The 22422-nt window shown below is 41.9% G+C and overlaps 3 protein-coding genes and 1 long non-coding RNA gene across 5 annotated transcripts in view; 2 read left to right on the forward strand and 2 right to left on the reverse strand.

Annotated features, from left to right (window-relative positions):
• The window catches only part of LOC123962874, a 26142-nt gene extending 18236 nt beyond the window's left edge, over positions 1-7906 (reverse strand). For both annotated transcript variants that reach the window (XR_006823081.1, XR_006823079.1), the window contains exons 1-4: positions 7809-7906; positions 7252-7413; positions 6844-7078; positions 6509-6670 (exon numbers count right to left, since the gene is read on the reverse strand). This is a non-coding gene — a long non-coding RNA (uncharacterized LOC123962874). The remainder of the gene's footprint in view (positions 1-6508; positions 6671-6843; positions 7079-7251; positions 7414-7808) is intronic.
• Positions 1-9524, forward strand: part of lmx1al (LIM homeobox transcription factor 1, alpha-like) — a 17196-nt gene extending 7672 nt beyond the window's left edge. Inside the window, exons 4-9 of the mRNA XM_046039311.1 lie at positions 5562-5794; positions 6518-6681; positions 6850-6927; positions 7019-7139; positions 7239-7394; positions 7896-9524. Of these exons, the coding sequence (XP_045895267.1) occupies positions 5562-5794; positions 6518-6681; positions 6850-6927; positions 7019-7139; positions 7239-7394; positions 7896-8053 (910 nt within the window). The 3' untranslated portion in view covers positions 8054-9524. The remainder of the gene's footprint in view (positions 1-5561; positions 5795-6517; positions 6682-6849; positions 6928-7018; positions 7140-7238; positions 7395-7895) is intronic.
• A 417-nt stretch (positions 9525-9941) lies between these two features.
• On the reverse strand, positions 9942-11459 carry LOC123963752 (coiled-coil-helix-coiled-coil-helix domain-containing protein 5). The gene is made up of 4 exons (XM_046040798.1): positions 11306-11459; positions 10891-11031; positions 10636-10787; positions 9942-10307 (listed from the first exon to the last, which is right to left on the reverse strand). Coding segments are annotated over exons 1-4 (324 nt in total). The 5' UTR covers positions 11308-11459; the 3' UTR covers positions 9942-10278.
• Positions 11460-11738: 279 nt separating this feature from the next.
• atp13a1 (ATPase 13A1) lies at positions 11739-21767 on the forward strand. Its single transcript, XM_046040788.1, has 25 exons — positions 11739-12250; positions 13296-13385; positions 13639-13902; positions 13984-14139; positions 14277-14346; positions 14440-14546; positions 14672-14801; positions 14945-15000; positions 15148-15274; positions 15418-15555; positions 15681-15801; positions 15950-16107; positions 16405-16580; positions 16666-16776; positions 16890-17015; positions 17102-17210; positions 17307-17500; positions 19431-19527; positions 19615-19799; positions 19894-20008; positions 20116-20312; positions 20478-20620; positions 20744-20855; positions 20943-21086; positions 21171-21767. Exons 1-25 carry the CDS (start codon positions 11897-11899, stop codon positions 21279-21281), a joined length of 3591 nt encoding a protein of 1196 aa, XP_045896744.1. The 5' UTR covers positions 11739-11896; the 3' UTR covers positions 21282-21767.
• The last annotated feature ends 655 nt before the right edge of the window (positions 21768-22422 follow it).

Here is a 22422-nt window from a genome sequence, read left to right on the forward strand (position 1 = left end):
ACCAAGTAGCTATATGTGAGTGTAACACTCAAGTTACAGTGCATTTATCTGAATGAACTTCTGAGTCTGGCTGTTCTGAAACATAGAGACCAAGGACAGAAACGGCATCTTCTACTCCTGTTCTCCCTTACATACCCCCGCCCCACCCACCAATTCTCTCCCTGTATCTCTATCCGTTACCTCGTTCATCACTGTCTACTTTGTAATAATATTTCTCTGTTCCAAACCTCATTTTGTTCATGTTGAGATTGATGGTAGCGATGACACCAAAAAGTTTATTGCCCCGTTTATCCCTTGTTTTCTCTTAATCGCCGCCCCCCCCCCCCAGTACTTCTTTGTGTCTCGGGATGAGAATGGGAGGAGGCGGTGGGGAGGCTGATTGGGTACAGTGCTAATTACCCGGCATTCTGGGGCTGTCCTGTGATGACAGGCCTGACACTGGGCTGCAGGGAGATACTGTTAGAGAGAATTATGCAATGACACATCATCAGGACAACAAGCTCTATTCCCCATCAGATTACACCTCAACTCTGGTTAATAAGTCACTGCCATGTGATGAATTACCTCTAATATTTTAAAGTCTGAATATTAAAATTATTGCAATTTAAAAAGTCTATTCATGTATGTGTGGTTCTGAAACATTCAACCACTCACCCCTTACCCAGAAGCCTTACATTAGCTACACCTGCAACTGTAAAGATGATGGACGGAGGTGTGTCAGAGGAAAGGAAAGTAGGGATTGGGCAGTTTCTCTGTTTTGATGGTGAGCTGTTCTAGAACAGCCAGATTTTATGGTATAAGTGAAAAAACTTCAGGGAGAAATCTCAATGATGGAGAGAGGGTTTGAAATGGGATAAAGAAGGTAAAGCCGAGGTGTCTAAGAGTTTTGGGAAGGGATATAGCAAATTTTTGTCTGGATGCATGTGTATATATGTGTGTGTGTGTGTGTGTGTGTGTGTGTGTGGAGGGGTGATATTGCCACTGTTTTTGCATAATATGAGATGAGACCCCATCATCTTTCCTCCCCCACAACAATTTTATAACAGACAGCTAATAAATGTTTCATGGCAGAACAAGCTGCTCGCCTTGGCTTTATTAAATCTGAGATAATAAAAGCAGAGAGGGAGAGGAAAAAAGAGAGAGAGAATAGGGGGTCGCACCAGAGAGGGAGAGATACGGAGATCGGCGTAGACTTTTCTCAAATCGACCGGCTGTATCTCCTGTTTCTGGGGCAACGGGTCCCGCTGTCCCCCGCCACCCCCTCCCCGCTGCTTCCCACTCCGCCAGAGACAGACAGGAAATGAGAAACGGGCAGACAGGATATTGCGTTCTGGTGGCCTGGGGATTAACTGTTTTATCTAAACTAACACACACACACACACACACACACACACACACACACACATACACTCCCACTCACTCACACACAAGAACACACATCTTTTTCCTCTCACATAGTGTTCATTCTTAGTAGCATCAGGTGTAAATCGCACACACCCAGAGACACATATCATGCAGACCATGCACACCATGCAGGTTTTTTTGTTGTTACTTTACACAGCTACATTACATTAAGTCTTGAATATTACAGGCTTCAGTGCTGTTATCATGTAGAGCTGGTCTTATTACCAGTGTGAACAATTTATAAAGTCATGACATGTAACTGTATAACTGTGAGATTGGCTGAGGGTTTGTGCAGAAATGCCTCTAAAGATGTATTCTATATACTGCAGGCCCTCTTGGCCATTAGATAACAACTATTACAAAGCTTTTTACAAATTTTGAAGAGCATTCATTGAGCAAGCGGACTGTTTATGATGTTACTTTATTGATGCATGGATGGATATGGTGCACAAATTATAGCATCTGTCAGTGTTTTATTGATGTTTGTATCCAGGCACCTTATCTGTGTTTACACAAACTGTGCATATTTGTGTTTATGTGTGCATGTGACTGTACATATACCCACGTGTGTGTGCGTGCGTGCATGTGAGTGACTGTATATATAAATATATATTTATATACATGTGTGTATTTGTGTGAGTGTGAGTGAGTGGTGGCAGGGGTAGCGAGTATCGTGGGGAATGCTGGGAGATTTTAATAACACAGAAGCAGTGCAGGGAGATTTAATAAAAAGAGATGATGTGATTACTGAACCCTGGCTCTGAGCCATTTTGCTTCACAGAGCAATATCCGCCGAAAGTGCGCACACACACATCTACACACATCCACACACATCTACACACACACACCTTAACACACACATCTAAGACATGGATACTAAACAGAAGACAACTTAAAAGTAAGATTGTTGCATATCATTTGTCCTCTTTGGATTTACCTTCATTTTCAGGGACAGTGTAAAGACCCATTTCAAAATGAGGACAATAGTAAATCTTTGATGAGCCACAGTTTCAGAGTGAAGCGTTAATCTGTCAAAGTTTGGTTATTCTGGGCTCGTTTACATGCAACTTATCTAAACAGTGCAATGGGAGGCACTCTGGACCTAGAATTAGTATAAGCAAGCCAATACCTGTATAAATATTCATCAATTATGAAAGCAAGAACAACAACTGTAATCGCTCTGAGACACATACATATTTATGGAATGAATGTGTTGCGGTCCACACAATGTCGTGCTTGTCAGAGCTCACAGGCAAAACAATGCCACATGACACAGCTTAGGGAGATGATGAAGATTCTGTTATTCTGTTTGTATGCCGAGGATCTACAATAAAGCAAGAAGGAAAGGGCTGAATGTAACCACCCGATACTTACAACACATCACCTTTTACTGCCTCTCTGCATTTGATCTCATAATCAGTGAGCTTGTAATTAGTTGTGCCTCCTAACCCCTCAGAAATCCAAGGCACTAAACATAAAGGTGCCTGCATCCAAAGTTCCTGAGGTTTTGTACATCACAAGCTCACAAGCAGACAGTCTTCTGTCTGTACTCACAGTTCTCTCCTTTGTAATTCTGTACATTTTATGAATATTACACACATCACTTCATTAAAGGAAAGCCCTCTAAATCCAAAGAAAAGTCGTCTTCAAAATATATTTTCTGGTAGATTTGTTCACAGCTGGCCGTAACTCTACAACTCAGCTGTTAAAATTCTAATTTCCTTTTCACTTTTCTTTTAGTGGAAATTCAAATCCAAAAAACCCCCAACCTTTTTCTGTATTGTAGGTCAGTCTTATGCAAACACCCATTCCATTAGTGATATTTAAACTTTAAAATCATGTTTTTATTGTGGTTCCATAACATAATCAAAATGGGATTGTCTTTTTTCCTCCAGTATTTTTATCATGTCTATTCTGCTGTAAACACAAACTGTAATCAAAAACACACACCCATTTGATCTGGTTTTTAAAAAGCGTGACAAATTTAAAAAGAAAAATAAACAAAAATGGAACCACATGACATACAATGCAAAATAGACAGCAATCAATTTAATAAAATGGCTTAACATAAGATTTCTATATAGAACATGTACAAAAATGTAATTCCACACAAAGCATAAAAAATGGGTGTGTGGTGACATTTGACTAGATAGTGTACACTAAATTTACCTCATTCGTGTGGCTGCTTCATGTCCATAGTGATTTATTGGAAGCTACACCCTGGTCAAGGCCAGTGTGAACGATACTTCTATTAGAGGGATTAGACTGATCTACTTACAGACCCCCCTCTGCGGCAGTTACCCCAAGTTGCCTTCATTTGCCATGTTGAGTAAATTCCTACCGTGCTGTGTACACCCCGATTAGGGAGTGTGGGACTTAACCACCAACATCATCAGTCATATGTCAAGCAATCCTTTGACAATTATATTCTCTTGTATTTTGTTCACAGTGAAAGGAAGTATTTAAGGTATTCAAGTGTGTTTGGATGGAGAGTGCGGCGGCACAGAGCAGGGTGGTAATTGTTCTCCTTTGTGGAATATGTGGTAGATGCCAGATTTTATTAACATTTAGGTTCCTTCAGATAGTTTACAGTAAAAGCATCTCTGTTAGATGCAATGCAATATTCCTATAAGAAAATAGGTTACACAACCTTTAATTAAACACAAGGTCCTGTCACAATAGATCTGTGTAGCCACAAGGACACTTGTGTTTGCGTTATGATGTTAAGTTAGCGACACTGTCATTTGGGGAATTTGGGGAGCGTTTGGCAGATGGATTGAGAAAGATTAGCCGTAGCAGCTGCGTTTGGGACAGAATCACAGATTAGGAGCTCTAATGTGCAGACCTGGCTCCTTCTTTACACTCCAGATTTGGGCAGCAACACCTTCCTATCACTCAGTCAGGGAGCGTCAACACTTCTGCCTTCGTCCCTTCCTCCCCCTATATTCACCCCCCTCTCCGCCTCCCTTCCTACTTGTCTAGGTTTTTGTTTTGTTCTGGCGCTATTTCTGTATTCACAGACCTTTCTCTTTCTTACACTTATTCTCTGACAACCTGATAACTTTTCCTGAGATATTCTGGTGATTGAGCATATCTGTACTATTTCCTGATTACAGCTTGCACCACTAGCACAGTGAAGGGTGATGGTATGGTGATCGTGGGTAACTAGCCAGTATCAGACTAGGTATAGTAATACTCAATGGGTGTGTGCAAATGTCTGTGTGCATGCCTGTTCATGCGCATGCATGTGTGTGTGTGAGTGTCAATGTTTGTGTGTGTGTGTATGTGTTTTAGTGTGCATAAGTGAGAGGAGAGAGATTAACCCCATGCTATCCCCAATCCCTGGTTATGAGTTTACAGCGTCTGTCTGGCCATCGCACTGTTTAAACAACAATCTAATTAATCCTGTCTTTATTAGTTTCAGTGAACTGGGGAGGCAGGCTGGGAGGGCGTGAGGGAGAACTGGGAATGCTGGCAGAAAATACTGAGAAGGGAGGGGGAGGAAACCAAGTGCGAGAGCAGGGATTTGAGAGGAATTTAATGGCAGACTTGGTCCCTGTGAATGGAAATAAGGATGAGAAGAGATGGTCAGGCAGGAGAGAAACTGAAGGGTTATAACATCTCACAGGAGGAGAGATGGAGGGACAAAAGGAGGAAAGTGGCCATGGGGAAAAGCAATAGAGCTGAGAAAGACTCTCTATTAAGCTTTATTCATAGTGTTAAATAAGTACTTTAAGACTGTGGGTGGTGTGTGGTTATACTGGAGTTTACCCCTTCAACATTTCAGGATTTAAAAGAAAAGGACACACAACAGGCATCTCTCTTATCATAAGCTAACTACTGCCACCTACTGTAATGAGTAAGAAAAGAAAATACAATATAAAAAGTCCAACTACTGTAATTCCTCTCAGCAGATGTTCACCTTGTTGCTATGTGAATTGGGTAATGTTTATACGACCTTTAATTAAGAGACTATGCTAATTTCCAGAATCATTTGAGCTGAAGGTTAATGTATCGGAGTTCCTTGTGTGTCTGCATCTTCAATTACCCCACCTTTCTTTTTCTGCTCTCCTTGACTCCTTATAATGCCATGTTTTAAAGTTTATGTTTATGTCCTTCACATATAAGTCTGTGTATGTCTGTCTCTGCCCCGACAGGCTGTTTGTAAGGAAGTGCAGCGCATGCTTGCAGGTGATTGGACGTACGGAGCTGATAATGCGCGTGCAAGGCCAGGTGTACCACCTGGGCTGCTTCACTTGCTGTGAGTGTGAACGCCGGCTGCAAAGAGGTGATGAGTTTGTGCTGAAAGAAGGCCAGCTGCTCTGCCGCATGGACTATGAGAAGGAGAGGGAAATGCTGGCTGCTATTAGTCCCACACCAACTGAATCAGGTAAAGTAGGTTTGTTATGGTATTTTTGCCTGAACCACATAGAAATCAATTCAAAATTGCTTGGCTTTTCTACACACATCTTAATGAAATTCTCTTTCGTTTACATTCATAAATTTAACATATTTTTCAGCACAGCCAATCTCAATCACATTCCTCCACTGCAGACAAGTAAATACCTGCTGAAGGGCAAATGGAGTTTTAGAGGGCTAGTCACAAGCTACTTTCTAGTTCAGTAGGCAGGAAATACATATTTGAACTGGATCTCAGGTGTTGAGTAGGTTGCGGGCTCACTGACCACTGGGATACTGAGTCAGTGACACAACACAACTGCTTGGCATCATGATGGCCAAACGGTCATCAAAAATACATTTTACAAAAGCTCCATTTTTAAATAAAGTTTGCTATGTCATCTGTCATTTTCAGATAATGTTACTTGTGTTTGGAAAGTGTAGCAGAAGTGTGCTGAATTCTGATCAGTGAGGATAGTCTGCTTTCTGTTTTTTAGTGCATTCTGGGAATTTTCTATAGCATCGAGTTAAACCTCCAGTGCACTGGAATAATTTAACACTGAACTAGCACAGCCAAACCAGTTGAAGAAACACTTGAGCTTTTCCTCACAGCCACTCCAGTTTTAAATACTTATTTTTCATTTAAGGAAGAATGAAAATGTACCTTCTCCTAAGTGCTGTTCTGACTGTTTTGTTTTCTGCTTACCTTGCTTAGTGAAAAGTGAGGATGAGGATGGTGGAGGAGGCTCTGGCGGGGGGAAAGGTGGTGATGAAGGCAAGGAGCACAAGCGTTCAAAACGTCCACGCACCATCTTGACCACACAGCAGCGGCGTGCTTTCAAGGCCTCCTTTGAAGTGTCCGCTAAGCCTTGCCGCAAGGTGGGTGGAACAATTTGTCTTATCAATGGAAATGTCTGCCAGAAAATACTCCCTTTCCTTGCAAACATTACTGTTCTTGGGCATCTTTGTAAGCCTGCATAGCAATTCATCTCAAGCTGTGTTTGACGCTATAAGGTGTGTAAAACAATGAAAAACTCTAACCTGTAGGTGAGAGAGACACTGGCTGCAGAGACTGGGCTGACAGTGCGCGTTGTGCAGGTGTGGTTTCAGAACCAGAGAGCCAAGGTTAGACTTCATGCATTTTAGGACAAGTTCTGTGTCACACATCAACACACAGAGAAAATGCATACACACTGTGTGTGTTTTTGTGCATCAGATGAAAAAGATAGCTCGCCGACAGCAGCAGCAGCAGCAGCAGCAGCAGGAACAAGAGCAGCTGGGAGGGACCAGGAGAGGAACAAGTAGAGGGGGCCGCCAGAGCAATGACGACAGTGAGGGTGAGTGCCAGTGCAGGATCAAGAAGAACAGAAGACAGCAAAAATTAGAAGAATAGACTATGAAATTGTATGACTAAAGGAATTCTCATGTCTACACAGATGGCTCTAGTACCCATGGCATGGATGGGATACTGGGGTATCCCTCTCTGCCACGTCAGCAGCTACTCGCCCTGGACCCCAACATCTATGGCGGAGAGCCATTTCGACATGGGCTTACACCGCCTCAGCTGAACAATGAGCAGCTCCACTCCTATGGTAAGACAGGAGGTTGAGGCTGCAAATTCAAAAGAAACCGTCAAAATGAAGGTTTTGTCATTTTCTCCCCCACCCCCATGACAGTCAAAACAAGAATTCAAGAACACAAGTTAGTCTCTGTAGTAACAGTAAATGTCAGCCTACTATCAAACCACCGAGTTTAATGGAGCCTTATACACTGCCACATAGTCAAGCAATTGCCTTGCCCAATATTTTATTAACAATTTGCTTAGAAAATGTGCAGTGGGAGATTGTTAGGCAAAATTAATTTTTTGTACTCAAAGAGTTGCATCATATTGCATTAGCTTATAGAAGGATGTTTCAAGAACATGTTTTACATGCTACCAAGGCAGACTCACTATTTTTTTGGTAGCTCCATCAGCATTTGAGTTTTGAGTTAAAATTTGTGCTTACCTTCATATTCATTTTATATTCTTCTGTGCTCTCTGGTCCTAATTAAAGACATTCCACTTCAGCTGTGCAACCTCTTTTTCACTGCAGACTCAGAGACAGTGTTTCATGATCTGGACAGCGACGGAAGCCTCGGTCACCTTGGAGACTGCCTCTTAGCAACAGGGGATGGCAGTCTCCTGCCAGGGCGGGTGGGAAACCCCATTGACCGTCTCTACTCCATGCAGAACTCCTACTTCACCTCCTGACCCTTATAAACTCTCAACCTTTCCCTTCCTGTATCACCATTCACCTCAGCGATGCAGCTAATGGAGTCTGTCCATCAACATGCCAGTGGGACCACTTTCCATGAAAAGGCCTACACGCATACACACTTATGAGCTTTTAACACAGGCCAAATCATCGCAAGTCAGGCATAGTCATATTATCACTTTGCATCAGATTAACTTTCCTCGATAAGAATCACATGCTGGAAATACAGACACTGTAAATGTCCAACATATTTAAAAAGACCTCAATTACTCCCAGTATATTTATGTAATGTTCAATGAATCACATTTCATAGCACTTTTCAACAAAAAAAAACAGAAGACACTTATCAAACATATTAATATGTATATCATGAATTACAGACAATAATTGGTTGTTGAAAGTGAATTCATCAATCAAGTTACATGTATTTAGGAGTCTTGGCAGGTCTTATGAGCAGCTGAGGGTCTAAATTAAATTACTATATTGCGTAACTTTTTGCATAACTTACTAGTGATTCGTTATTGTGCGTGAAAGACTGCAGCGTATACAATACTGTATATGGATTGGAGTACAATTTTGCTCTCAGGTTAGTGTGTATGTTTATGTAACCTGAGCTATAACTCAGGATATCGTGCTGGATAGGATTACAATTTAACTTGCCCAATGACTACAAGAACGTAGATTGTAAAGAGGAAGAAACTGTAAAATGACATTTTCAGAATACATTCTTAGTTTTTGATAATGCATGACAGGTGTAATATGGACCAAAAAATGTTTGATTTCTTTAGCATTTAGACAACACTACAGGGTCATTTGAAGAGCCTTATGCGGAAACAGGGTTGTATAAGTGAGTATTGCTTTAACGTTCCCTACTCTTTTATAAAATACTTACTAATAAGCAGTACAGTAAATGACAACCAATATATCTATAATGGCCAAAAGTTAGGACAATGGGTACATGACGATGTGCTCCAAATGTAAATGTGAGGATGACTGTGTTACAATTAATAGTTGTAGTCACTTTATGTAATAATTTCTTTCTCAAACATCTGAAATTAGATGTTGTTAGGTAGATATTTTGTACCTTCTTCTGTGATAATCAGCAAATATTTAAACTGTAGCATGATATTTATGTGTCACAAAGTAGGTCTAAAGGAATAGCCTCCAAACGGAAGTTGGATAGCAAGTGTTGCAGAAAGCTTCAGGATCACTCACAATGTGGTGCAGAATAAAATAGGATTAGGGTGATACTTTTTAATTTAGGTGCCAGTGATCATTCTTTCTTGACATTATGTTCGACTCTGATCACTGACTCATGGTATTTTTACAGTGATATTTTTGTGAATGTAACTTATTTGTGCAGTATTAGGCGAGGTCCTATTTTACTTTTCTGTTCAGTGACTGCCAGGTGATGTGCTTTGAATGTAATGTTGCCGTATCTTCAATACAAATTGCGGTTTCATCTTTGGCGTGTGCTTGCCTTATTGTCCTAAATATGATAAATGATGATGTACTGATCACCTTCTCATATGGTATCAACCTAAGATATTAGACTTTTTAAAAAAAGGAATAATTTCCCCCTCCATTACCCCCTTCAAAGCATTAATAATTGAACCAGAAAAGGTCTGTTCTGCTTAGTGGTCACAGGGCTCGTAACTCAATGTCCTCCCTCTGTCTCTCTCAGTAGTCTCGCTGATTAGAGCTGGACAGTCTCCACCATTCTCGTTTCTTCCCAGACTCCCTATTTTTTAGTCATTGAGTAGTCAGAAGAGTTTGTGTGGGAGCGATCCATTCCAGTTTAATATTTGACTCTGAGTCAGACCTGTAGAGGGTGATGGTGCCAGACTTAAGCAACAAAAAACAACAGAGGATGACCACACCGAATGAGTAATACAAGTCTGATGTAAATTTTAATGAGATGGTTCAACAAAACCCAGTCATTGTATACAGGCAAGTATAAAAGTTATTTTCACATGAACAAAAGATTTACATAAGTAGTAAATACAAGACCTGTCTAACTGACAGTGTGGTTGCATTCATCTCCTATATCTTTTTTGAAGAAAGACAAACAGTCACATTAAGTCACACAGAGGTGTAACATACAGTATATCCTAACAGTCGCTGTACATATTGTAACATGGCCGGGACACGTGTGAAACAAGCCCATCTGTGCTGCTGTGGATACAGGAGTAATCTGAAGGTGATGGAAGATGTTAAAATTCTATGATGGCTGTGGTACTGGATTTGTATCTGGGAAAAGAAAATTAAATTATTGGCATGTTAACTATGAAAGTAATACCTCTCAAAGATGGTGCAGTCTTAGCCCCATTTGGTCTTTTTTCATGTATTTTTGTATCAGCCATTCTAAAGATTCCAAGTACAAGACATAACTGCTGCAAAGTCTGAATATCCAGCATGCACAAAACATTCAGTGTGATAAAAAAACAACCCCTGCTTCTTCAAGAGACAAGTGAGGAAGCATAATAATTTACACATTCTTATCTCTTATATTATAATCACTTCTATTCACAACCTTGTGACCTTGAGTTGTGTATGGCCAATTCCAGCAAGAACTTACCCACTCCAGTGAGGTCCACTGTCTCTGCACAGCCCAGAAAGCGAGCCACATGTGGTGAGCAGGAGGTAGGTTTGTCCTGGTTTTCTCTCAAACAGTGCTCAAACTCCACAAACTCCTTGGAACAGTCCTGTCTGATCTTCTGGATCACTGGACTTACAAAACAAATTCAGGGGTAAATGTGCTCTGAAAGTGTTTTCATGTGGTCTAAGGATGTTAGAGTCAAATGGGAATGAATTTACTGGTGTGTTGCCTTACTGTGATGATGTGCACTGTGCAACCTTCATCTTCAGCTCAAGACACTTATGCTGCCATGTTGATGGGTTGGAGGCCACACATGACCCGTATGCCTCCATTTCTTTACTGCAATACCTTGCAGTGATATCCATGGCAGCCTGCCTGAAAGGAACATGGAAAGGAACCAGACGTAAGTAAATAGTCAGTGGTTACTGTACCAACGATCATCAACCTGACAAACTTGCCATAACAAGCATAAACGAAATAAAGTAGGTCAATCGTGGATGTATTATTATAACTTAACGTTAGGTCTCTTTATACATCCATGGATACAGCCTGATTCACAAGGTAGCAAATGTCTTTATTTACAGTGTGTATCTATTCTTCTATCAAGAGAACATAGTAAATGTAATGTTGATATATTTAAATGCCTTACATGTTGCTCTTTTAGGCTTGTCTCAAACGAAGAAACTGATCAATCAAGGTTAAACAGCAGTATTTCAGCATGTGGAGCCATGTCTGTGCGGGAACTACACCGTACACATACATTATTATCTGATTGGATGAAAATACAGCATTATGAAGTAGTTCTTTAATGTCATTGGTTCAGGTTTGTGTCAATCTCACACTCTGACTACTACTGTGTAATGACGATGAATTTATTAAAGGGGTAGCTACTTAATTGCAGAATTGAAGCATTAAACGACACATACAGTCGATATTTTGCAAAATAAATCTCGTTATTCACATGGTATATTGGGTTTAAACTACACAACAGCATTTAACAGTCTGAAAGATAATAAAAGTTCGTTGTTTTCGGTTCAATCGTGCCGTGCCACATTACGTGTCTTTGCCGTCTTTGCGTGTTTACGTATGCGGAAGCCACGGTCAGTTAACGAGCGATTCAGTAAACGGGCTCTGAAAGCTGGACGTGCACTGCTCAGTGTGTACAATCGTATTTCTACCGGTTACAGCAAGACGGGGTGGTGGTGGATGATAGAGGGGGCTGAGGAGGAAACAAAGTACAATGAATGACGCCGAGAAAGAGGGGAGTATGGCTGCAGACGGGATCCAGGGACCGGGTGAGCTGCAAATGGCCCCCTCTGTGAACCACAGCCAGCATGACAGCGGCACCGGCGACGAGCTGGTGAGCTCTGTGACGCTGTACAGGCGACGGCCCCGGCTGCTACACGGTACTGTCCTCCCGTTTCTGGCTGTTCTGTACCCAGGCTGGCTGTACTTGTGGTTAGGAGTGTACGGTGCCTCTGAGTATCCGGAGGCAGGCCTCCTGTCGCTAGCCGCTATCGGGATCGCGCACGTCCTCACAGCTCTCTCTGGGTATTGGTCCGTGCACGCGCACTGTTGGCTCACTTGTTCCAAGGTAAACACAAGTTATAACAATAATAATAATGCGACAGTCTATTGATATCTTTAGGGAACCCATTGTTTTCCCCATACCTTGTACATAGAGGTCAAAGGCCAGGGTCAGCATGAACCCATGAGCAGGTAAGGAGTCAATATCTTGCTCAAAGTCATTACAGCAGGGCAGGTATCTGTCTTGAACCCTGGTTAATGTTTTGAGGGATGGCCTCTATTGCCACTGCACTGATTTCAAACATATGAATGATCAAACTACAAGTTTGAATCAGCAATGACATTTCTCTGATAAAAGGGCATTTTCAACCAGCATTACCACAATTTATTCTTCACGTTTATTTAAAAATTGTGTCTGGGACTCGTAGCAATGATACCTATGATTATTTTATTTAAAGATCTGAAGATTTTTTCTTTTTGCTGAGCAGTGTGTTAAAACCTGTGTGTCTCTCTTTTAGATTATACTTTTACTAGAGGAAGATGATATAGAAAATGTATGTGTTATGCTAACCTTAAGACTAATTGCTGATTGATATGGTATCTGTTTCGGTATGGAAAATCACCTGTTCAGTGTCTAGCTGTATGCATGCACTAGGTAATGGTAAGTGAAAGTGAAACCGTGATTTTCACCTAGCATTCCAGAGTATTTCTTGAAATAATTTTTGAAGAAACCTCAATAGTAGTGGTGGATTTGCCCATGTAAAAGAAAATAAATATGTTTATGACAGAATATTAGGATACTACAATATTGATAGAGGATTATTGAAAAGCTCATGTTCTTCAGCATGTGTGCTTTCTCAGTAACTAGTTATAGAGAGTCTAGATCCTACAAAAACATTAGAATAGGTTTGTATCAACAAGGTAAAACTTTTGCGGTCAAATGTAAAAGAATTTTATAAAGAATGTCTGAACTTCATATTGATCAAGCAGCTGTGTGTCAGGGCATGTCTCATTTAAGAAGGACAAAGTTCCAGAGGCACAGAGCTGTATCCAAAAATAATACTGATGTGCTCCACTGTGTGAACTTTTCACCTGTTCCTTTGTATACACAGGAACCAGACCCAAACAAGGCTACGCTGGCAAAGGTCATACCCACCCCCAACAACGGTTTTGCTGAGCTTGTGACACTACAGAGGGACCAGGTCAGTTGACATATTTACTCTCAGGATGCTCCTGTTGTCTAAATTGGAAATGTGTCCCAGATCTCAAATTCTCTTTTGACACATTGGACACATTTGATCTTGCCACTTGTTTGAAATCCACATCAGCTCAGTAACTCCTGTCTAGTGATTGGTTTGACGTGGCTTTAAAGAACTGTAAAACTGTCCATATTTGCCTTTGTTGAATGAATGCTGGAATAAAAATGTTCTTTCTTTCTGTTGTTCTGACCAACAGGATGAGAATGGGGAGGAGGTTCTATCTTTTGAGTTTCAAAAGATACGCTATGTATTTGACCACAGAGAGAAGAAATGTTTCCTTCCAATAGCATTTCCCATAAGCTACTCAATGGGCTACTTTCAGTCCTGCCGTGGCTACCAGGAGGAGGCCGAACTGAGAGCTGCAGAAAAGCGCTACGGCACCAATCGTGCTGAGATGATGGTGCCAGATTTTCTGGAGCTCTTTAGAGAGAGAGCCACAGCTCCTTTTTTTGTTTTTCAGGTATGTGTGTGGCTTTACATATGATTGTGTTTTTTACCTTGTAATTGTGTCTGAAGTTGTCCACTGTCTGCCATCCATCAGGTGTTCTGTGTGGGGCTTTGGTGTTTGGACGAGTACTGGTACTACAGTGTCTTCACGTTGTTCATGCTGGTGGCATTTGAAGCTTCCCTGGTCCAGCAGCAAATGAGAAATATGTCCGAGATCCGCCGCATGGGAAACAAGCCCTACATGATCCAGGTGGGTGTTGTCCAATTTCAAATTTAGTATATTCATTTTGATATTTTTGAACATTTTGTCTTGCCTCTCAAAATTCTTTATTTACAGTAAATGTCCCATGTATTTATCCAAAATTAACTGTATGTATTCTGTGACAGGTATATCGTAACAGGAAGTGGAGACCTATTTCAAGTGATGAGCTTGTCCCTGGTGACATTGTCTCAATAGGTAAATGTCCTGTCAACGTTTATATGGTCTCTCACCACCAACATCAGATTGTCTGTGAAAGTGTGTTTAAAATATGTATTCTCTTCTTCACAGGACGTTCGCCCCAGGACAACTTGGTACCGTGTGATGTGCTGCTACTCAGGGGTCGTTGCATTGTGGATGAAGCCATGCTGACCGGAGAGTCTGTGCCACAGATGAAGGTTAGAGTCAAATAAATATATACATGAGCTGAGGGTATAAGCTTTAGGGTAAGCCTCAGTTATGCTAAATGGCATGGGATTATTCTGGGATATCATAATTACTGCTGAAAATATGAGTTGTGCAGGAGCCAGTGGAGGACTTGGACCCAGAGCGAATCCTGGACCTTCAGACAGACTCTCGACTCCACGTCATCTCTGGGGGGACAAAAGTGGTCCAACATAGCCCCCCTTTAAAGGCGAGTGCTGGACTCAAACGTAAGTGCAAAAACCTCACTTCATTTATCTGTTACCAACAACAAATACCGGCTGTCAAATCAGTGGATTCACTAGAGCATGTATCACCCACCTCTATCATCAAAACAATGTGCAAGCTCATTAATCTTCTCCTTTATGTGCAGCTGTAGACAATGGCTGTGTTGCCTATGTACTAAGAACAGGATTCTACACCTCTCAGGTGAGGAAGTTGCTTAGTGTGTTTATATTACTATCCTCCCCTTTTCGTTGTCATGCAATTTGATTCTAGTTTTGACAACAATTCAGTGTAGGACATGTTGAGTCAGCCGTGAAAGTGTACTGATTGTGCGTTCAAACGTGCCTCCAGGGTAAACTGTTACGGACCATCCTCTTTGGTGTGAAGAGAGTGACGGCAAACAACCTAGAGACTTTCATCTTCATCCTCTTCCTCCTTGTGTTTGCCATTGCTGCAGCTGTTTATGTGTGGGTAGAAGGTGAGGTGCACAGAATCAATTCTTTAAGATGTAATTCTTATTTGACTGTGATAATGTCTGTGTTAAAGGGATGGCTAATAGCTGGAGGTGAGAGCATAAGTAATATCTAAATGCTATCTTTGTGCTTTGTGTTACTCCCTCAGGGACCAAGGATGCCAGCAGGAACCGCTACAAGCTCTTTCTGGAGTGCACGCTAATCCTCACCTCAGTGGTTCCACCCGAACTCCCCATAGAGCTTTCTCTGGCGGTTAATACGTCTCTTATCGCCCTGGCTAAACTTTGTATGTCTGTGTATGCTCCTGTCCTGCATGTGTGTTGAATATAGTGTATTAAGAGACAAAGCAGTTTATAATACAATGCTTGTAACAGTGGTTCATTTGAGTCTTCTTTTTCTACTCCTGCTTAGATGTGTTCTGTACAGAGCCCTTCAGGATACCATTTGCAGGGAAAGTAGAGGTTTGCTGTTTTGACAAAACAGGAACACTGACCAGTGACAGTCTAGTGGTACGAGGAGTAGCAGGGCTCAGGTAAACCCTGCCCACCATTCTTTGTGCTTGTGCTTCACAATTTAAAAAGTAAAATGCTAAACATACTATCCTATAGTTTAGGTTAGTAAACGTTTACATACATTTGCACTGTGTGGAGTGCATTGACTGATGTTTGTGTTTATGACAGAGAAGGGAAGGAGGTGATGCCTGTGTCTGAGATCCCAGTTGAGACACACCGGGTGGTGGCTACCTGTCACTCATTGGTCACTCTGGATGATGGACAGCTGGTTGGAGATCCACTGGAGAAGGCCATGCTGACTGCTGCTGACTGGACCCTCACTAAAGGTACAGGGAAATTACCTACACTGAATGCACAGTGCAGGGCAGTGGCAGGTGTATGAAAGAACATGTGTAGGTTCTTGTCTGTGTTGGCATACAGCATTCCGTGTGTCCCCTCTTTCAGGTTGCACCGAACTTTGTGTTGTGTTCATCTAGGTGGTGTAATTTGACCTGTGCAACTTGAAGTAATTCTGTTCTCCAGATGCTTTGCGTTTTAATGGAGATGTTAGTACTTGGCTACCTTTGCTCTTAATGGCACAATGCTTAAATGTTTGACTCACTGACTCTTGCCTCCTTGACCAGATGAAAAGGTGTTCCCACGAAGCATCAAAACCCAGGGACTCAAGATCCACCAGCGTTTCCACTTTGCCAGCGCGCTGAAGAGGATGTCAGTCCTGGCTTCCTATGAGAAACTGGGTTCCACTGACCTCTGCTACATCTCAACTGTCAAGGGAGCTCCAGAGACACTCAGGGGAATGGTACAAATGGACACCACCCTAATACATACATGCTCAAGCCTAACCAAGCATACCTACTGGTGTTCTAATGTGGTTGTAATTGTAGTTTGCAGAATGTCCGGCCAGTTATGATGAAGTCCACAGGGAAATGTCTCGAGAAGGGGCAAGAGTGTTGGCTTTGGGTTACAAAGAAATGGGACACCTCAGTCATCAACAGGTTCTTATTTAATTTTATTTGAAACTATCAGATTGTCAGATCTGTCTGAGTATCCTTGTCTGATGAGAATAGATTTTGTTAAAAACTGAGCTGGATCTTTTTGGGTCTCATAGGTCCGGGAGATGAGCCGCGATGCTCTTGAGTGTGATTTGCATTTCGCTGGGTTCATGGTCGTGTCCTGCCCCCTCAAGAGTGACAGCAAGGCTGTCATTAGAGAAATCCAGGAAGCATCTCATCATGTAAATAAGCTGACAACACATAACTCTGCACAAGTTCTCAAACAGCATGCTTCTAAGATAGATAATTCCTCTCCCTCTGCTTTCAGGTGGTGATGATCACAGGTGACAACCCTCTAACAGCTTGCCATGTAGCGAGAGAGCTCCACTTTATCCAGAAAGAACACACACTTATATTGCAGCCAACCCCCGGTCAGGGTAAGACAAGCCAATTAATCAATTTACAATGGGTGTTTTGACTAAGGATAGACAAAGTGCAGAATTATGTACCTCTGATGTTATTGTGTTTTCCAGGTGAGTGGCAGTGGGAGTCCATTGATGGCAGTGTGCGTGTACCACTGCCCCCTCCCTCTGTTTCCTCATTCGTGCATCAGTTTGACTTGTGTGTAACAGGGGAGGGGCTGGCCAGACTGAGCTGTGACACCCGGCTACTTCATATCCTCTTGCCTCACGTACGAGTGTTTGCCCGTGTCAGTCCAAAACAGAAAGTAGGTCCCATATCTGCGGCTGTATGTACCTTAATATGGATTTTGTTTTAAGTTGTTTGGTTTAAGGAAATGCCCTCTCTGAAACACTACAATATGACATTATGTTGAGGTTTATATACCACAACTGCAATGGGGTTAGAAAGCAGAAAATGTTAAGCTATCTCAAACATTAATAGTCATTGTCAGGGTTTTGTCAAAGAACAAAGGTTTCTTTGTTCACCAGTAATACGGTGAGATCCATTAAAGACAAAGTAGAGTTTAGACACATGGTAGAAAAAAGACATGTATGCATGTATTAACCAGGGGACACCACTCCTTTTGTCTGACAGGTAATGAAACAAACTCAGTGAAATTTCTCTGGGAGTAGGCATTTTGGGAAATACAGGGAATCAGTATTTCAGAATCAGAATCGGTTTTATTTGCCAGGTATGTGTACACATACGAGGAATTTGACTCAGGATTGTACATTGCTCACAATACAATAATAAAATCACACACAGGCTACAGTATAGAGAAGACATATATATACACACACACACATTATAAACAAAAACAATATAGACAGATTGAGACAATAGTGCAATTAGCATAGTGCAAAGGATGCTGTAATAAATAAGTTTTATGTGCAGGTGTTATGTACTTGAGGTAGGTGGATTTGGTATACAGTATATACAAAATGACAATATGAACAGTAACAACAGCTCTGAAATAGAGAATGATGAATAAATAAGTGGTAACCAGTAAACAGGTGGCTGATTAGAGACAGAGTTACTGGGTTATTGCACACAAGTTGTTCCTGACACTGTGAGGCAGAAATCAGCTGTTCATTAGAGTGATGGCTTGTGGGAAGAAACTGTTCCTGAGTCTGTTGGTTTTGGCGTACAGTGCTCTGTAGTGCCTACCAGAGGGGAGAAGCAGGAACAGGTTTTGTCTGCGGTGAGATGGATCTGCAGTGATGTTTCCTGCCTGTTTCCTGACTCTGGACATGTATAAGTCCTGAATGGAGGGCAGGTTGGCACCGATGATTTTTTTTTTTCTGCCATCCTGACTGTCTGCTGTAGTCTGCTCCTGTCCTTTTTGGTGGCAGATCCAAACCAGACAGTAATGGATGTGTAGAGGACAGACTGGATGATAGCTGTGTAAAAGTGGATCAGCAGCTCCTTAGGCACGTTGAGCTTCCTGAGCTGGCACGGGAAGTACATCCTCTGCTGGGCCTTCTTGATGATGGAGTCAGTGTTGGGCTCCCACTTTAGGTCCTGGGAGATAGTGGATCCCAGAAACCTGAAAGATTCCACAGCAGACACAGGGCTGTTGAGTATGGTGTTGGGGGCAGAGTGGGGGGGCTCCTCCTGAAGTCCACGATCATCTCCACAGTTTTGAGCGTGTTAAGCTCCAGGTTGTTCTGGCTGCACCAGAGAGCCAGCTGAACAACCTCCCGTCTGTAGGCTGACTCATGACCGTTGTGTTGTCAGCAGACTTCAGTAGTTTGACAGATGGGTCTCCTGAGGTGCAGTCGGTGTAGAGGGAGAAAAGCAGTGGGGAGAGCACACACCTCATGGGGGCGCCAGTGCTAATAGTCCAGGTGTTGGATGTGATGTTCCCCAGTCTCACCTGCTGACTCCTGTCAGTGAGGAAGTTTGTGATCCACTGACAGGTGGAGGATGGCACAGTGAGCTGGGTGAGTTTGGTGTGGAGGATGTCCGGGATGATAGTGTTGAACGCCGAGCTGAAGTCCACGAACAGGAACCTTGCATATGTCCCTGGAGTGGTGAGGTGTTGCAGGATGTAATGCAGTCCCAAGTTAGCCCTGTAGGCAAACTGCAGGGGGTCCAGCAAGGGGCCTAGTATTCACAGTAAAAGTATCTACGGGTGAACTGTAAGGTTTTTTGGAAGTTATTACCTATCAAGATGGCTGTCTGTTGTGTTTCAGGAATTTGTCATCACAAGTCTAAAGGGGCTGGGTTATGTGACACTGATGTGTGGTGATGGCACAAATGATGTAGGAGCTCTCAAACACGCCCACATAGGTAAGATTTAGCCACATTCAAGACTGAAGGCACGTGTCACTATGTGTATGACACCAACAGTGATTAATGATGATGATTTTTCCTCAGGTGTTGCCCTGTTAGCCAACGCGCCTGAACGCATGCCTGAGAAAAGGAAACGGGGGCGAGAAAAGGAGGCGTCCCCAGCTGATTCCAGACCTTTACCACCTGTCAGTTCAGGAGGCAAACTAACTTCCAGGGCAGCCAGGCAGAGAGTGATGGCCCAGAGAGAAGAGCAGCTTGCAGCACAAAAGGTGTGTGTCTTCAGGAAGAGAATGTAAATGCATTTCCTTGAAAAAATAGAGTTGTTGTGCACTGATCTAAATGTCAGGGTTTATTCAATAACAGGAAAGGATCAGTCAAGTCTTACGGGAACTTGAAGAGGATCAGATACAAGTAGTGAAACTAGGTGATGCCTCCATTGCTGCCCCCTTCACCTCCAAACTCTCCTCCATACAGTGCAGTGAGTAACACTTGTTTATAATTTCAGCTCTTGACACAGTTTGCAAAGACCTGAACATAAAGCTGCTCCCCACCTCTGAAACCTGTTGCTTCGTCTTTTCCCCCCAGTCTGCCATGTAATAAAGCAAGGCCGTTGCACTCTGGTGACAACGCTTCAGATGTTCAAGATCCTCGCCCTCAATGCCCTCGTGCTGGCCTACAGTCAGTCTGTACTCTACCTCGAGGGGGTCAAGTTCAGTGATTTCCAGGCAACATTGCAGGGCCTCCTCTTGGCCGGCTGCTTCCTCTTCATCTCTAGATCAAAGGTGAGAAGTTGTGTAAGAAAATAGTGTCTCTATATGTTTTTGATTTATTATTCTCCTAGCAAAGTAATCTTTAAAGGATGTTTTTCTTCTGACATGACAAAAATCTCCTGCTTTTGATAGAAACCAAATTAATAGTGTTTTTTTTTCCCACACCTGTTTGCACAGCCACTGAAAACGTTGTCTCAAGAGCGGCCCTTACCAAACATCTTCAATCTTTATACGGTGTTGACTGTGCTGCTGCAGTTTGCTGTTCACTTCTGTAGTCTAGTGTACCTTTACAGAGAGGCACAAAGCAGAAGTCCGCCCAGGTAAATCACAGTAACACAAAAACAGAGAGAGAACAAAAGTTTTAAATATTATAAGTATTTAATATTAATAATACAATAATACATTATAATAACATTTCACTTGTCCTCCCCACTCTTTTGCAGTGTGGAGCAGTTTGCAGATCTATATAAAGAGTTTGAACCCAGTCTAATCAACAGCACGGTGTATATAATGTCCATGGCCATGCAGATGGCCACCTTTGCCATTAACTACAAGGTAATTATTCTTAATACCATTAGTCTTTCTTATCTCTGCATTCTTTGTAATATATTAGACTCACAGTATTTCTTGTTATGTCTATAGGGTCACCCCTTCATGGAGTCTCTCAGCGAGAATCGACCACTACTATGGAGTATCGGTCTGTCAGGTTTAGCCATTGTGGGACTTCTTACTGGTTCCTCACCAGAATTCAATGAACAGTTTGCTCTTGTAGATATTCCAACTGAGGTGAGCTGGCATTACTTTAACATGGATTGTTTTTTTGTAATAATAATGACCCCCCTAACCTGCTTCCTTCTTGTTTCCTTGCAGTTCAAATTAATCATTGCCCAGGTTCTGGTAGTAGACTTTGTCGTCGCTCTGCTGGTGGACCGTGTCCTGCAGTTCCTGCTGGGCAAAGGAACTCTCAGGCTGCCTTCTTGAACTCAGTGCCAAAAGCGACCGCTGCCCTTACCAACCAAACTGTAAAGGGAGAGAAGACTCTGGAGAAGGAAGAGAATTAAAGCTGTTGTGACAAACACAAGGCAGCTGAGACAAATCATGGCGTGCAGCACCATACACTCCGTGTATCCCTTCCTTCGTCCTGCTCTGCCCCCATCTGTGTTTCTGTATTTTCATCAGCTCTGTTTTTCAATGCTTTCTTTTTTCTTCATAACTCTTTATTTTTTTTCTACATCTCTCTCTCTTTCTTCATCTGTCCCTCCCCACTGCTACACAAGGCCATGAAGACAGCAGTATTGAGTGGAGTGCAAGACTGTGTGCCAGCCAGAGTGAAACATACAGGCACAAAAAAGGGGCATTCTCTAAGAGAATTGCAAAAGTGTTTGATTTTTTTGATTCCTCTCCTTGATTTTGTAAAAAGTGAAACACTTCTCTAACAGACTTATAAAGACTTAAAGATACAAATTATGAAGTCTGTCAAGTGTTTTGTCAAGTACAAGTACTGTCTGCACATGGAAAGGATGAGCATGTCCAACTGACCATGAAATATCCTGTTTCCAGAAATAGGTAAGTAAAAAATGATGAGGGAATAAAATATAGTATAACTACAAAAAAAGACATTCCTCTCATGAAACATTTGACACTGGTCAAAACAAACATCTCTTCTCATTAAGTATCAGTGGATCAAAAATGTAAATAATTCCGGTTTCCTCTCAGTTTGTATAAACAAATTCTATAAATTGGAGTCCTTATAATTTGTTGAAAACAACCTAGCAAAACAAAAATATACACACAGTCAAGAATATACATTCAAGAGGTTGTCACATCAAAGCAGTTTTCTGAGAAATTGGATCCAGCCTGTAGGGATTGTTATTTTCTGCTTAATTAATAAAAAGGAGGCTGACGTGCACTTTAGATGAAAATGTGGTGAAGGTGATTTTCATATTGTTGAAATTATACAGTGATTAATATAATAGGCTCCCCGAAGGACTGTATTTTTCCTTTAGAAAGCACCATAAGAATTCACTTACTAGTCAAGGACATTTTGGCCACTTATTATGAATCATTGAATTTCTAATGACTCTCTTTTATAGTTTAAAAAATATATAAAGTAATATAATAG

The sequence above is a fragment of the Micropterus dolomieu genome, linkage group LG02, assembly GCF_021292245.1.
Source record: "Micropterus dolomieu isolate WLL.071019.BEF.003 ecotype Adirondacks linkage group LG02, ASM2129224v1, whole genome shotgun sequence".
In the NCBI taxonomy this organism is placed as follows: Eukaryota; Metazoa; Chordata; class Actinopteri; order Centrarchiformes; family Centrarchidae; genus Micropterus; species Micropterus dolomieu.